The sequence below is a fragment of the Mytilus galloprovincialis genome, chromosome 10 (genome assembly GCF_965363235.1).
Source record: "Mytilus galloprovincialis chromosome 10, xbMytGall1.hap1.1, whole genome shotgun sequence".
NCBI lineage: Eukaryota > Metazoa > Mollusca > Bivalvia > Mytilida > Mytilidae > Mytilus > Mytilus galloprovincialis.
In genome coordinates this window covers 26,098,436-26,112,504 of record NC_134847.1, presented here as the reverse complement: position 1 = coordinate 26,112,504, position 14,069 = coordinate 26,098,436, and the positions used below count along the sequence as shown (strand labels likewise).

The 14,069-nt window shown below is 30.0% G+C and overlaps 1 protein-coding gene across 15 annotated transcripts in view; it reads right to left on the bottom strand.

Annotated features, from left to right (window-relative positions):
- Positions 1-783: 783 nt before the first annotated feature.
- Positions 784-14,069, bottom strand: part of LOC143047268 (uncharacterized) — a 57,705-nt gene continuing 44,419 nt past the window's right edge. For 13 of the 15 annotated variants that reach the window (XM_076220301.1, XM_076220293.1, XM_076220295.1 and 10 more), the window contains 9 exons: positions 12,332-12,453; positions 11,321-11,492; positions 10,485-10,799; positions 8,599-8,652; positions 6,723-6,793; positions 6,076-6,180; positions 4,496-4,590; positions 3,706-3,775; positions 784-3,158 (listed from right to left, as the gene is read on the bottom strand). In XM_076220301.1, the coding sequence (XP_076076416.1) occupies positions 2,928-3,158; positions 3,706-3,775; positions 4,496-4,590; positions 6,076-6,180; positions 6,723-6,793; positions 8,599-8,652; positions 10,485-10,799; positions 11,321-11,492; positions 12,332-12,453 (1,235 nt within the window). In that variant the 3' untranslated portion in view covers positions 784-2,927. Of the gene's footprint in view, positions 3,159-3,705; positions 3,776-4,495; positions 4,591-6,075; positions 6,181-6,722; positions 6,794-7,620; positions 7,639-8,598; positions 8,653-10,484; positions 10,800-11,320; positions 11,493-12,331; positions 12,454-14,069 lie in introns of all 15 variants that reach the window. The other 2 variants (XM_076220296.1, XM_076220297.1) reach the window with 2 other exon arrangements.

The window sequence follows — 14,069 nt, the reverse complement described above, 5'->3', positions numbered from 1 at the left end:
GGTGTTTTGAAATACCCAAGACATGTTTATGACACAGAAATGTTTTTACTGCAATAAAATGTAGGATTAATTACCTACAACTGTCAAATTCAAGGGATTATTTTTTATGCCCCACCTACGATAGTAGAGGGGCATTATGTTTTCTGGTCTGTGCGTCTGTCTGTCTGTCAGTCAGTCTGTTCGTCCGTCCGTCCCATTTCAGGTTAAAGTTTTTGGTCAAGGTAGTTTTTGAAGAAGCTATATAAAGTCCAATCAACTTGAAACTTAGTACACATGTTCCTTATGATATGATCTTACTTATTTTAAAACAAAATTAATCTTTTGACCCCATTTTCATGGTCCACTGAACATAGAAATTAAAAGTGTGAGTTTCAGGTTAAAGATTTTGGTCAAGGTAGTTTTCAATGAAGTTAAAGTCCAATCAACTTGAAACTTAGTACACATGTTCCCTTTTGGTTGAATTTTTTACTTTTAAGGCCAAATTAGATTTTTTACCCAATTTCACGGTCCATTGAACATGGAAAATGATAATGCGAGTGGGGCATCCGTGTACTTTGGACACATTCTTGTTTAGACCTACTTTCGTATACAACCAGATGTGACGTACCATGATTTGGTGGTATTACACCTAAAAGATAACAAATTGTCAGCGAAGTAACAATCCTTATGGGATTGCATCTCATAAGGTGCATTCATGCCAATTTGATTTCATTCCATTCAGTGGTTTTTCCAGAGCACCAAAAGAGATTACTGACACAAGAAATTAAAATAGCAACACAAAAATACAAGTATTTTTTATTATCTATTTTTTTACGGTTCCTATGATCAACATAAATCATAATAATACTCTTCAAGTCAATACATTTTCTGATTGAATATTATCACAGTTTAATACTATCACAGGTGATCATTATTTTGGAATAGGAACAGTAAAGGTCTTTCTTTGACCTTAAACTTTAAAGAATGCAATATTTAACAAAAATAAGCAGTTGTTCAATTCTAAATTGTACAAATTTTCATATATGGAACATTTTTTCTGTTTGATTTGCTATTCAGAATATGGATGTATTCAGACATTTGATATATTATATTATTGGTTGTTGCTTGCATGCTTGCTTGCTTATAATGGCCAGTGGCAAATAGTTGAGTCATGTTGATAAAGAGGATATCTCATATTAAAATTTCAATTAGATTTACATTTCATAATTCTATTAAAAAAGCTTTTAACCTATGTAAAGTTTGCATGTCGAGTAAAATCACATTTTAGCAAAGGTATGATACACACCTGACAAAAAACGAATTTTTTTTTTTATGAATGCGACTAATTTTTTTCTAAACTAAAACTCAGCAGTCAGCTAAAGTAATGCTTCTTCTTTCATCTTAACTTCAAAATGAAACCCTCATTGTGCCAAAACCTAATTTTTGTGTTAATTATTAATTCAGATAGATATCAAAATAATAGGTAAAATCCAAAATAAATGGGATAAATCTTCATTAAAGGGCAATAACCACAATAAGGAGTTGTTGGAATAATTCAGCCATCTTAATTGACTTACCTGTGATTTTTTTTTATTTAAGGGGTAGTAATTCAGCCATCTGAATTGACTTATCTGTAGATTTTTTGGATTTTAGGGGTAGTAATTCAGCCATCTGAATTGACTTATCTGTAGATTTTTTGGATTTTAGGGGTAGTAATTCAGCCATCTGAATGGACTTATCTGTAGATTTTTTTATTTAAGGGGTAGTAATTCAGCCATCTGAATTGACTTATCTGTAGATTTTTTGGATTCTAGGGGTAGTATAGACCTTTCATGAACCTTATAGTACCTATAAAATATATCAAATTATATTGTTTCTCCATATTTCATATTGCACAATTGTCATTAAATATCACAAAGAAAGATCTACATTATGCATTTTTACCAATACACATATATAACTTAACACATACAACTTGGACAATTTCAGGAATCAAATAAAATATAGATATAACAGTTCTTTATAGGATAAAAGTTTTAGGATAAATTTTTAAAACATTTTTTCTTCCATGCATGTTTTTCAAATTAAAAACAAGAATATAATTTATGTCATTTGAACACCTTTTCACACAACAGGCTTCCTCATAACCTACTACTATACATCACATCTTCAACCATTAACATGAGGAAAGAAAGCACTACTGACTGTAAAACAATTACTCCCTACTAATGTGACAGGACATGCATGTAAAACAATTACTCCCTACTAATGTGACAGGACATGCATGTAAAACAATTACTCCCTACTAATGTGACAGGATATGCATTTTATGCTTCTTTAAAATTTACATTCACAAATCAAGAGTCCAAAGTATGCTGTGTAACATTTTAAAATAATACAACAAAATGAAGCCAATATTTAACATCTTCAACAATGTATATTCTATCTTTGACGTAAGGTTGTTTATATTTTGTTAAACAAACCCTAGCATCTTTTTTTCTTTTTGCTAATAATCTTATACGTTCTTTTTTGGTTTCCGTTTAAATTTCAAACTTCTTTCCTCATTGTCCTTGTTGAATTCCGAAGGTGCTGCTACTGTTGTGTATTTTTTAACATTTATCATTTCATTTCTAAATGATTTGTCAGATGAATCTCCAAAGGTGCTGCTACTGCTGTGATCATTTTACTATTATTTCTCATCCAATAGGAATTACAAAAGAAATAAATTTTGCTTATATGCTTCTCGGTCTCATATTTATCATTTATTTAGTCTCTCATCAAATGGATTGTCAACTACAGATTCACAGATTAGAATAAATAACAAAGAATTCAATAGCACTAATGCTTCCATCATCTTTATCATCAGATGGATTAATTGTCAACTACCGATTCATGGATTGGAATAATAACAAATGAATTCAATGGTGCTAATGCTTTTCTCCTCTTTATCATTTATCTCGTCTCTCATCAAATGGATTGTCAACTACCGATTCATGGATTAGAATAAATAAAGGTATATAAGTCAGAAAGTCTAACAAATCCAATGCTTTTAAATGTCCTAATTTCTCTCGCACTTCTATCTCGTGTTTCTGACTAATTCCACCAGCTCTAAGTTCTATACACAGTTGGTCTATTGAAATCTTGTTTGTGTCTGGATCTACATTACATTCCCACAATTTCTGGCAAAAAGAAACAAACATCAAGTTATTCTAGAGGTATAACATATTTTACACAACATTTAAGCAATAGTGTGAATTGAGTTATTTCCCTTTGCCCATAAAATGTAAATTTAATAAAATATAAAAATTGAGAAAAACAAAAAGTAACCTGAAGATTTTTAAGGCCTGATGATTTTGAATCTCTTTCATCTTGTGTGTTGTGCTTTAAAACTTAAGCTAAAATGTTTATATTTCATATAACTCTTTTAAAAAAAAGTCGATCATCCACTATTACAGAACTTGTTTGAGATATTGCTGATATTAACCTATTGTATAATTTTTATAAAATCAGGTAAGAATTGTATCTGTGAGAGCACCAACGAGGCCATTTACCATAAATTCAATATTTCTTAGAGGCATAACTCTTTTAAAAAAAGTCGATCATCCACCATTACAGAACTTGTCTAAGATATAGCTGATATTAACCTATTGTATAAGTTTTAAAATCTGGCAATTTTTTGATAAGTCATTATGAAAAAGTAAGTAAATTTGTATATGTTATTCTTACCTTACACATGTACATTTTAGTATCCAACATCTTAAAATCCATGCTGCCTATCATATTCCTCATCCAGGAACTAAAATGAAGAATTAGTTTGTGTAAAATCAATATAGATATTTTGGATGGTCAAAATCTGCATTTAATGAATAACTTGAGCAAAAATCTAGCTTTGAACTGGAAAAAAAAGATCTAGCTGAATACCTTAAAAATTGAACAGATATTAAATTTATATAAGCTTATCTAAAACTCTTAAAATTTGAAGCTTTATGTAGAATATTATATAAATAAAACATAGCTGAGAGGGTGATAGAGCAGATTGGTACCCCAAGAAAATATGGTCAACGCGGCGAAGCCAAGGTTGACAATGCTTTTTCAAGGGGTACCAATCTGCTCTATCACCCTCTCAGCTATGTGTTATTTGATTTATTATACTGAATGTCCTATCATTATTGTCTTTTCCAGATGAATTTTATTTAAAAGTATTTTCTATGACGTCACATACATAACAACATTACAGGTATAAGAAAAATCAACAGAAGTGAGGCAAGATGTTTTATTATTTGTATTTTGACAGTCAAATAATAGAATGATCCAAAACGTATAACTTAAGCATAGTCTTTAATAACTTGATGTAAATTCAATTCTTTGTCCTTTAAATTATAGATTTTGATTGGTCTGGGTGAGAGGGTGACATTAAAAAAAAATTTCGCCATGTTATAGAGTAAATTAACACCCTTGTATTAGCCTTCAAAATATGGTATTTTAACGTGAAGTATAATAATATACATGTACTTACTCTAAAGAACTGATTTTTAACGAAAGAGCAGCCATAACAGCAAACAATTTAAAATCTGCACCTTGTGAAATATTGTACCCTGTTATTTCCATTACCTGAAAGTAAACACACAAAAAAAAATGCAGGATAATTTTCTATCATTTTTGTTTATATAAAGTAAAGGTATAAAAAAATAAAATTAGGGCTTAAATGATAAATGTTCTTGTTCTCAGACATTATCAAGTAAGAAAACTTCTGATTACTATTTAACAATAAAAAAAAAAAAATTGTCTAATGGGAGACAACTCAATTTTTTATTTTGTGAAAAATATATCAATTGTGAGTTGTAATGGATATACCGTGGACATATTATGAATTTGAGTCTGAAATGTGTTTCCTCATTATAATGGTAAAATTGTGATATCACAATTTATTTTCAAAATACATAATTGAAGGCCAAAATACACTATGATCTTGATTAGAGAATTTGGTGTAGGTTTCAGATATATATAAAAAATGGAAAACAACACGTTTAATAATTTATTGCGTCCGAAGCGCTTTTCTGGATTTACCTTCATCAGGAACGCTCAAAGCCAAACATTTGAAATCCGAAGATGTATAAGTACCGAAAATCGTTGAAGAGCTATATGTTAAAAATACCTAAAATAAATAGCCAAATTCATCTAAAGCCAACTTTGCCTGTCTCCACAAGTCTCATATATAAGTCTCATAATGTTTAATGTTTTGTATAGATTCAGGGCATCCCACAAATCATTGTAAGGAAGCCATTCGCTATTAGCTTTTCTTATGAAATCAATATAAGTTATATAGGCAGTTTTGTGTTGTTAGGTTGGAAATTACTAATAACAGTTTGCTACATTACAAATAAACACCAAATTAAAGTTTCACAATGTAATGAACATATAATCCCTATTAGAACAAGAATCCATGCATTGTCTTGCTTAGCATACCCCTACTTATAATTCAAAGTATCTGTAGGCAGGATGAGTCAAGTGTCTGTCAGATCTGGAAAAAAAGCCCACACATTTCATCCTATCACTTTCAAGCTACTGACCAAAATATGAAGTCATTCAGTATTTCTGGTGAAATGAGTGACAAAATGGTTCCAAGTTCTTTCACACAAGAATGCAAGTTCTTATTATTATGTTACTCATTCAGTAGCATTATTCTCAATAATTCATCAATGTTTCAGCAAACAGCTGGAAGTAGGTATCAGACAGATGTCAATAGTAAATTACAACTGTCAGCTGACCACCCATGAAATCTTTCTGTTTGATAATACTTGAGAAAAGAACAAATGAAATATTTATCATTAAAATTTTAGACAGACCAACAGACAAGGTGACTGTAACATATCCCTGAATGAATGTAGTATAATAATACGTACTGTAAATTCTGAAATATTTGTGTGCCATTATTATTGTAATTTTTGAAGAATGGACCAAAATGCAAGATGAATTATTGTGATTTCTGAAAACTATGGATGCAGATATATGTCTCAGATATTAGAATGCATTATTCTCAATAATAAAAACCTCACAATAATTTCTGAATTTACAGTCACAAATATTTGTACAAACCCTGTATAAATATTCCTCTTCCTCATAGGAGATTTTCTGATTGATTCCACGTAAACCTATCATCACATCCACACCTTTTATCCACCCTTTTCTTTCTTCATCAACCTATGAATAAAAAGAAGATTGGGTATTATTTCATGACACAAAATCCATACACACACTTTACAGAAACTCAAAGCAAATTTATTGCTGTTTTTCATCTAAAGATTGAACCGATTTGTTTTTATTGTGATTTTAAAAGGCGAAATCAAAATCAACAAAATAGTTGTTTGGGAGATCATAACATTTTTAAAACAGGAAAAAATCTACATTTTAAACATATTGTGGTTCTCATATATATAGTGAACTGGATGACCTTTGTTTGATGTATATGTTGTTTCCATTGACGGATCCAAGGTGGGGGGGGGGGGGTTCCGGAGGTTGGAACCCCCCTTTTTTTTTGGCCGATCAATGCATTTGAATGGGTACATACAGTTGGAACGCCCCCCTTTGTCCTGGGTTGGGAACACCCCCCCCCCCCCCTTTTTTAAATGGTTGGATCCACCGCTGGTTTCGTGCTAGCCAATGTCTCCCTGTTGTTTCTTGTAGCAATGTCTCCTTTTATTTATATTGAATGAAAATAAATAATTAAAACATAGCTAACTTACAGAATCAAATGTCCTTCTGTAAGCATCCAAGGTTAGTTTGTTGAATATACAGTACTTTGCTAAGAATCCATCTAAAAGTAAGTATGAGAATTTGTTACAAAAGCATATGAAAAAAAAATCAATATTTTTGAAGCTCTTTTTTTCATCAGTTTATGAATGATTTTATCAAAATAATGCTTAAATATAACTTTGGTGTTCTGTTACCTCCCAATGGAACATAAAGTACAATTAAGAAGGTCATCATGACTTCAAAATCAAACAAGTTTTGAAAAAAATATTTTGTTCATACAAACATAATAATCCATAAAATTTAATCTGTACATTTTCTAGAAACACAAATTAAGTTATATATGACTTGTGTGGTGACTCCAACCAAAAACTGCAGTGCGACTGTGATTCAAATTAAAAAGTCAAGAGATAGAAAAAAATCAAATCAAACCTCATTAGATTCAGCATCAAACATGGCAGTGTAATATCATCAGTTATTGCATGTGGCATAGAATTTTTACAAAAAACTATGAAGTTACATGGCCAACATACATGGCTGTGTAACAAACAATTGTCAGCAAACATATCAAGCAAAAATGAAATTAAGATATTTATTATGTTTTAGAATATGTGTGTGACGGTTCTTGCATTAAACTGATCAAATTGATCAGCAAAGTACTGGTCGCCTTTAGAGTGAAGTCAGTATTCAAAATCACAATATTCTTCAACAATTCTTCAAGTAAATATGTGGCAATTAAAAAAAATTAAAAAATGGGTAAAATTAATAACAATAAAATTCCCAAAAGCGAAAACAATTGTTTGACACTCTAATAGATATAATTCATTTGTATGGAAGTGTATCTGCCACATATTTTCTTTAAAAAAATGTTAAGTTGATGACAATATTTACACATTGTGAACATGCTATCTGAAAGATACAATTGCACATATTTGTCTAAAATGCAGAGTCAAATTCAGAAGCATTAATTTAAACAATGAAGCTGTTAGGAAATATTCTCTGAGAACTGTAAAAGTGACATAAGTTCTCATATATAATACCAGCTATCTTCTGATGAACTACCCAGTATTGATCTGGTAATAGCAATGTGAAATTATGAACATTACCACATTCATATTAAAACTTCTGCATCTACGTCACACATTTTCACACACTTTTTGACATGTCATGTCATGTCAAGACATGATTTCTCATTGTCAGAGGTTAGCAAGTATTTGTCAAGCTTTCTGCAACTAAAGTTGCAGGCACGACAAAATAAAATTGAGAATGGAAATGGGGAATGTGTCAAAGAGACAACAACCCGACCAAATAAAAAAGAACAGCAGAAGGTCACCAACAGGTCTTCAATGTAGCGAGAAATTCCCGCACCCGGAGGCGTCCTTCAACTGGCCCCTAAACAAATATATACTAGTTCAGTGATAATGAACGAAAACATGTTTCATAACCTCTATTTGTTTGTTTGAATTTTTCCATATTAAAATGCTTGTTCCCAACCATCCTTTTTTCCCTGCTTTCTAACTTTAGCTAACTGTTCGTGATAGTTGCATAAATTTGTAAATAGTAAATTCTTTTATCTGGATTTTCGAGTTCCAAACATACCTTTCAAACCAAGATTATGGCTAAGCATACATTTTTTGAATCTGTGAGAAATAAGATTATACAATAAATCAACAGAAAAGATTCACACAAAGTAGATCTATGGCATGCTGCCATCAATTCAAAATCACCAAATAGAAGAATTCATGGATATATATATATAGTTTAAAGCTTTTTTTTTTTTATTGAAAACTCAAGTTAAGTCAGATCAAACACCAGTTGAGAGCTTTTTGAAGTTTTAAAACACCTTAAAGCCTCAACTCACACACTCACCATCATCTTGGAACAGACTTATAGCTTTCTGTTTTTGAACAGCTTTTCTGAAACCTTTCCATCATAAAGAAGATTTATATCTAATTATCTCCCCTTTTTTTAAAACATTTTTTAATGAAGTAATCTTTGAAGATATTAATGAAAGAAAAAGACAAGTCTAATATTTGTTTACAAGTTCTCTTAGACAGGAGGACAATTTCTTTAGTTCTTGTGATGTGCTTATCACATTTAAAAATGAAAGAATTTACTCAATAATAACCAAGATCATATTAAGTATACCTGAATGACATGGGTGGTTGGTTATAACATTTAAAATAAATATAGGATCAGAAGGATCAGAATTAATTTTTTATATCCATTTGATGCATACAAAGTTACTTGAAGGTAGCATGTTGGAAAATGTGAAGATTGACATATCCTACATTCATTGTTATGAAGTAAAATAATTAAATCATGTTGTTCTGCAAGACTACAACTAGAAAATTGATATTTAAATATATACAATGCAACTTGTTGTTCATAGCAAAACACCGAATATCATACTTTTGTTTATAAAGATTTTTCTTCTTCTATATATTCAGTTGCAGAATACACCCATGTATACTGCTTATAAAATTTTCAAGCTTCAAACAAACTTACCATTTATACAAAGAAGAAAGTTAGGCGCACAATCTCTAGTTCAAATTGAAAAACCCAATATATCACAAATGAATCACACATAAGCTTGAATATGACATGGTGCCATCAGTTAAAAGTCAACAAGAATTGTTCAAAGGTGATTTCACTAAAAACATCCAAGAAAAAAGCCAGCTCACAATATGTATATGGACTCTTAAGTGACACTTAAGTACATTTTCAAGCCTTAGTTTTAAAACCCCACAAGCCAGAACTCACACTTGCACTTACCATCTTTTTCAAACTTATTTAAAGTTTTCTTTTTTTGAACTGGTTTTCTGAAATCTTTTATCATATAAAAAAATATATTTGATTATCTCCCCTTTTCTACCATTTTTTTTTTCCAATTTTAGTTGTTTAGATAAAAATACTTATACTCGACTAGTTTCTAAACTACATATATATGGTAGAAGGAGAATATTCATGTTCACTTGAAATAAATGGTTTCTGAGGCAAGATAATTAATTTAACCTAATCATGGTTAAAATAATTAAAAGAATTAATCAAAATGGTTTTCTTTATCTCCTATGGTCAATGGATCTTTTCTACTTTTCTAGTCCAAAAATCTTGTAATGCATTCCAATGCAAGCAGGCACAAGTCTATGTTAATTTTATTAGCCAAAATCAAAAACCAACAAAACTGGTCACTTTTTCTAAAAAGCTGCTATAACTTTCAATACTTGTAATTAAAACTGTTTACTTTTTAAAATTAAAGATGTGTTAACAGTAACTTTAATTTTAGCCCATAAATTTGAACATGGTAAGTAATTTATCAAAATTTATATCTAAGAATACACTTATTAGAGTGTCAATGTTTTTTTTTTGTCAATTGTCAACATGCTTCTTTTTTATACATTCAATCCTAGATTAAGTCCAAGTCCATGTCACAATTGTTAGACTGAAGTTATTGTGTGCATTTATTATTGCAATTTTTAAAAAAACATTTCCAGATAGATATAAAAAAAAACTCCAAATAATTTCTGAGTTTATAATATCCAAAGTTCCAGTCATGTGCAAAAATAATTTCTAACTTAAAAATACAGCCTGGTATCATCAACCTGTTTAACTGAAAGTGGACGACAAGTTTATTATCAAAATCAATCTTCATCAATAACACTAGTCTAGAACAATTATCTACCCTATAACCACTAGCCAAATTAAAGTCACTAGGATGTTAGGACCAGCTTATTCAGATTAATACATTAACTTACAATTATCAAAATTCCTAGCCTCTTCCTCAGCTTCAGCCTCTCCACCTGTTCGTTTATTCCTATTCTTCATCTTTTCAAGCATCTCCATTTGCTTCTGTCTTCGTCTCTCAGCTTCTTCTTGTCGCCGTAATTCTTCTTCATAAGATGTATCCCGTTTAAACTGTCTTTGTTTCTTCAGTTTTTGTTCAAGTTTAAGTATTGGTTTTAATATAGATTTATTTTTCGTTGAAGATTTGGAATCTTTACATTTATATAGCGAAGGATCTGGCAATGGTGGCTCGTCAAGTTCTACAACTGGAAGTGCTGGCTCTTCTACTGTAATGTGAAAAATCAATTTCATTGAGCTTCGTTTATATCACTATCTGACAATAAACAGGGTTTATATTTTAAAATATTACACCCTGTATAGCCTTACCAGTTGAAGAAATATAACCAAAATAAAGAATTGCTATTATTGCTTTTCACTTCCATTCAGTTAGTGCCTCTGCTCATAGATATCCAGTCCATTATTGTAACAACTGAATTCTAACCAGTAAATCATTAAAGGCATGATTTCAATGAATTAAATTTCCAGTTCACAAAATATGCAAAGACTCAGGATGCAACTCCCTCCTTCAAAGTTTATTTTTAAACCCCTTTGGCTGTTCTTTTTAGACCCTTTTATAATTTATAGTCTTAAAAATGATAAACTTTTCCATTGTTGGGGTCAAAATGAAATCTTAAAGAGTGAATAAGTACAACAAGTTCTCTCTAAAATTGCAATAAGTTAATCCAAAATTTATTAACGTTTCCTAGGAATACCAGAAATATAAACTTTAAGTTTAGTTAAATTTTACCAATAGGTGTCTCTTCTACTTCTGGTTCTTCTAATTCAGGTGTCAAAGATTTCTCTTCCTCCAATTCAGGAGTTGGTGTAGATTCTCTTTCTACTTTAGGTTTGACTTTTGGAACAAAAACTTTCTTAACCACTGTTCTCCTTTTAGCCTGTGGTGAGGGACTATCTTCTCGCTATAAAATATAGAAATTATAAAAATAAAACCAAAATTTTAATTTTGTAAAATAATCATACTTTAAATTAAAATGGAATTGTTCAAGGCAAATTGAGTTCCTAAACACTATATACATTTATGTAAAATTATTAAACAGCCTATTCATGTTGTCATGCAAATAGACAAGATTAAATACTGTGGAATTACAAAATGAATCCAATGTTTTTACTATATAAGAATGCAAAAAATACAACTTCCAATAAACTACACATTCAACAAAACTCAAGGTTTAATTTTGGCTAAAACAGAAATAACATTGATATCTCAGTATAGAGAGAGACGGTTGGTTTTTTGTCAGCATCTTTCCAGTGTTTCATTGTACATTTTCCGCTTACAAACTAGAACTCTCAAATTCATACCACAAAATACTGTTCACATAAAATACTTTCTACAACATCTTTTTCCCATGATAAAATCAGACATATCTTTATCATTTTTATGTTTTCTAGTGCTAATAAATATAAATTCCCAAGGATTTCCAGTTTTATTCCATCAAACTGGCTGCCATGATATGTCAACAGTGCTGAAAGTAGTGTTAAACACCAACAATTAATCAATCACATGCTTGTATTGGAAAAACAAGCAATCAGATATTTATTTCCAAAAACTATCTTGTAATAAAATTGCATTTTCCCAATATTTGAATTCCATCAGCAAACAAATGTCTATAAGTTTTACAATTGTAGACTTAAATAAAATGATATCCAATTTTTAGCCTTTTCTTTCGTGAACTTGAAAAAGTAAAAAAAATTAACTATTGTTTATTATTTCCAAGGAATTGTGCCCACTATATCTAACCTGTGGAGTTGTGTCAGCTGAGACAGTCAGTGAAAGGGGACCAGTCTTTGTATCCTCTATAGTAGCTAAAGAATGTGTTGTGTCCTCACTGATCAAGGTACCAGTTTCTTCCAAATCGTCTTCTACAATGATAAATTAAAATATTTTAAGTCAGATTTTTTACTGTAATCTATTTTAATTTTAGTCAGATTTTTTACTGTAATCTAACAGGCAAACAATATAAACAATATATTTAAAATATAAATCTGAGACTTCTTTTTTTTATATATACAAATGAAATATCAGCTATAAAAGAAAAAGTCCATGCAGTACTTACAAAGTTCAAATCATGATTCAAAGGCATTAAAAAATAGCATCTGATTTCAAACATCTAAACATTAAAAGTACCAATGTGATTTTAATTAAAAGTAGTATAATTAACAAACTACTCAAAATCGTCCATAAAAAATCTTTAAGATTAAATATACCTTGTATTCACTTGGTGTAATTATAATAAAATACAACATAACAATTAAAACTAAAAATAATTCTACGCAGGAGACAAACTTTTAAACTGGAAATTCATTTATCTACTTGAGCTTGTACAAATGTAATTAAATGGTTATAAGGCGTTTACGACAGAAGACACAATATCCAAATCTTATAAATCTTATTTAACAAGAGAAATAATATTATGTTTTCGATTAACAACTGATTTAGGATCAAAATCTATCCTTTAACTATCTGATATAAAAACAACAAAATATATAAATATTTATTCATGAGAGTTGAAATAATTGAAAATATAGACAATTCATGCAACATTCACTACATAGTTTTTATTTCAGATTAATAAAAATAAACAAACAATTGTCTAATACAAACAGTCTATATATATATATATATATATTTACAGAACAATTAATTCATATGTAAAGTATGGACTGAAATCTTAGTTAATTGTCATTATATCACAGAGTTTAAATTCATAATCAACCATTAAAATGAGCAAATAAATGCTTCTCTGAGCGCATCCTGATACAACCGCAGAGGTTGAACCTTAAACAGTTGTGGCAAATTTGGACATAATATTCAAGCTTGATTCTGTCTGATTTGGATTTCGATCAAATTTTTGATACAATATAGGTTTCTGAGAGAAAATAAATGTCAAGATTTTACAAATCTATTGCACAATATTGTGTAACTAAAGATTCTTCTTGAAACTTTTAAAAATTAAAAAAAAAAAAATTGAACCCCTTAAAAAAATTAAAACTCGCAATTTTCTGAATCCTCCTTGGAGCAATTACCCCACACTCAAACCCAGTCTTTGGAAGGACAGATGGATGAATAGATGAAGAGTTTGAAAAATGTAATGCTCCTAAGGTGGGGCATAAACAAATTTGATTATATTAAATGGATGTATTCAAATGTAATATTTGTCTCTTAATCATTTGAAGGCTGAGCTAAAAAAGTTTTTCATAAAAATAATACATATCAATTTAATCCTAATATATAAAAAGAGCTTTTACAACACATAAAGAAATATAAAATACAATTGTATATGAAGTAACAACAAACAATTCCATCAGGCTGGATACTTCACATTACAGAGTTGACAACATTGGTGAATTACCTCCCTTTACCAACACTTCCTTTAGACACGGCATGGAAACAACATTCTCATGTTTGTCTGATGATTTAGTTGGGTCTACATAGACACACATTTCAGGTTCTTCCACAGCAATTTCCAGAATTCTGA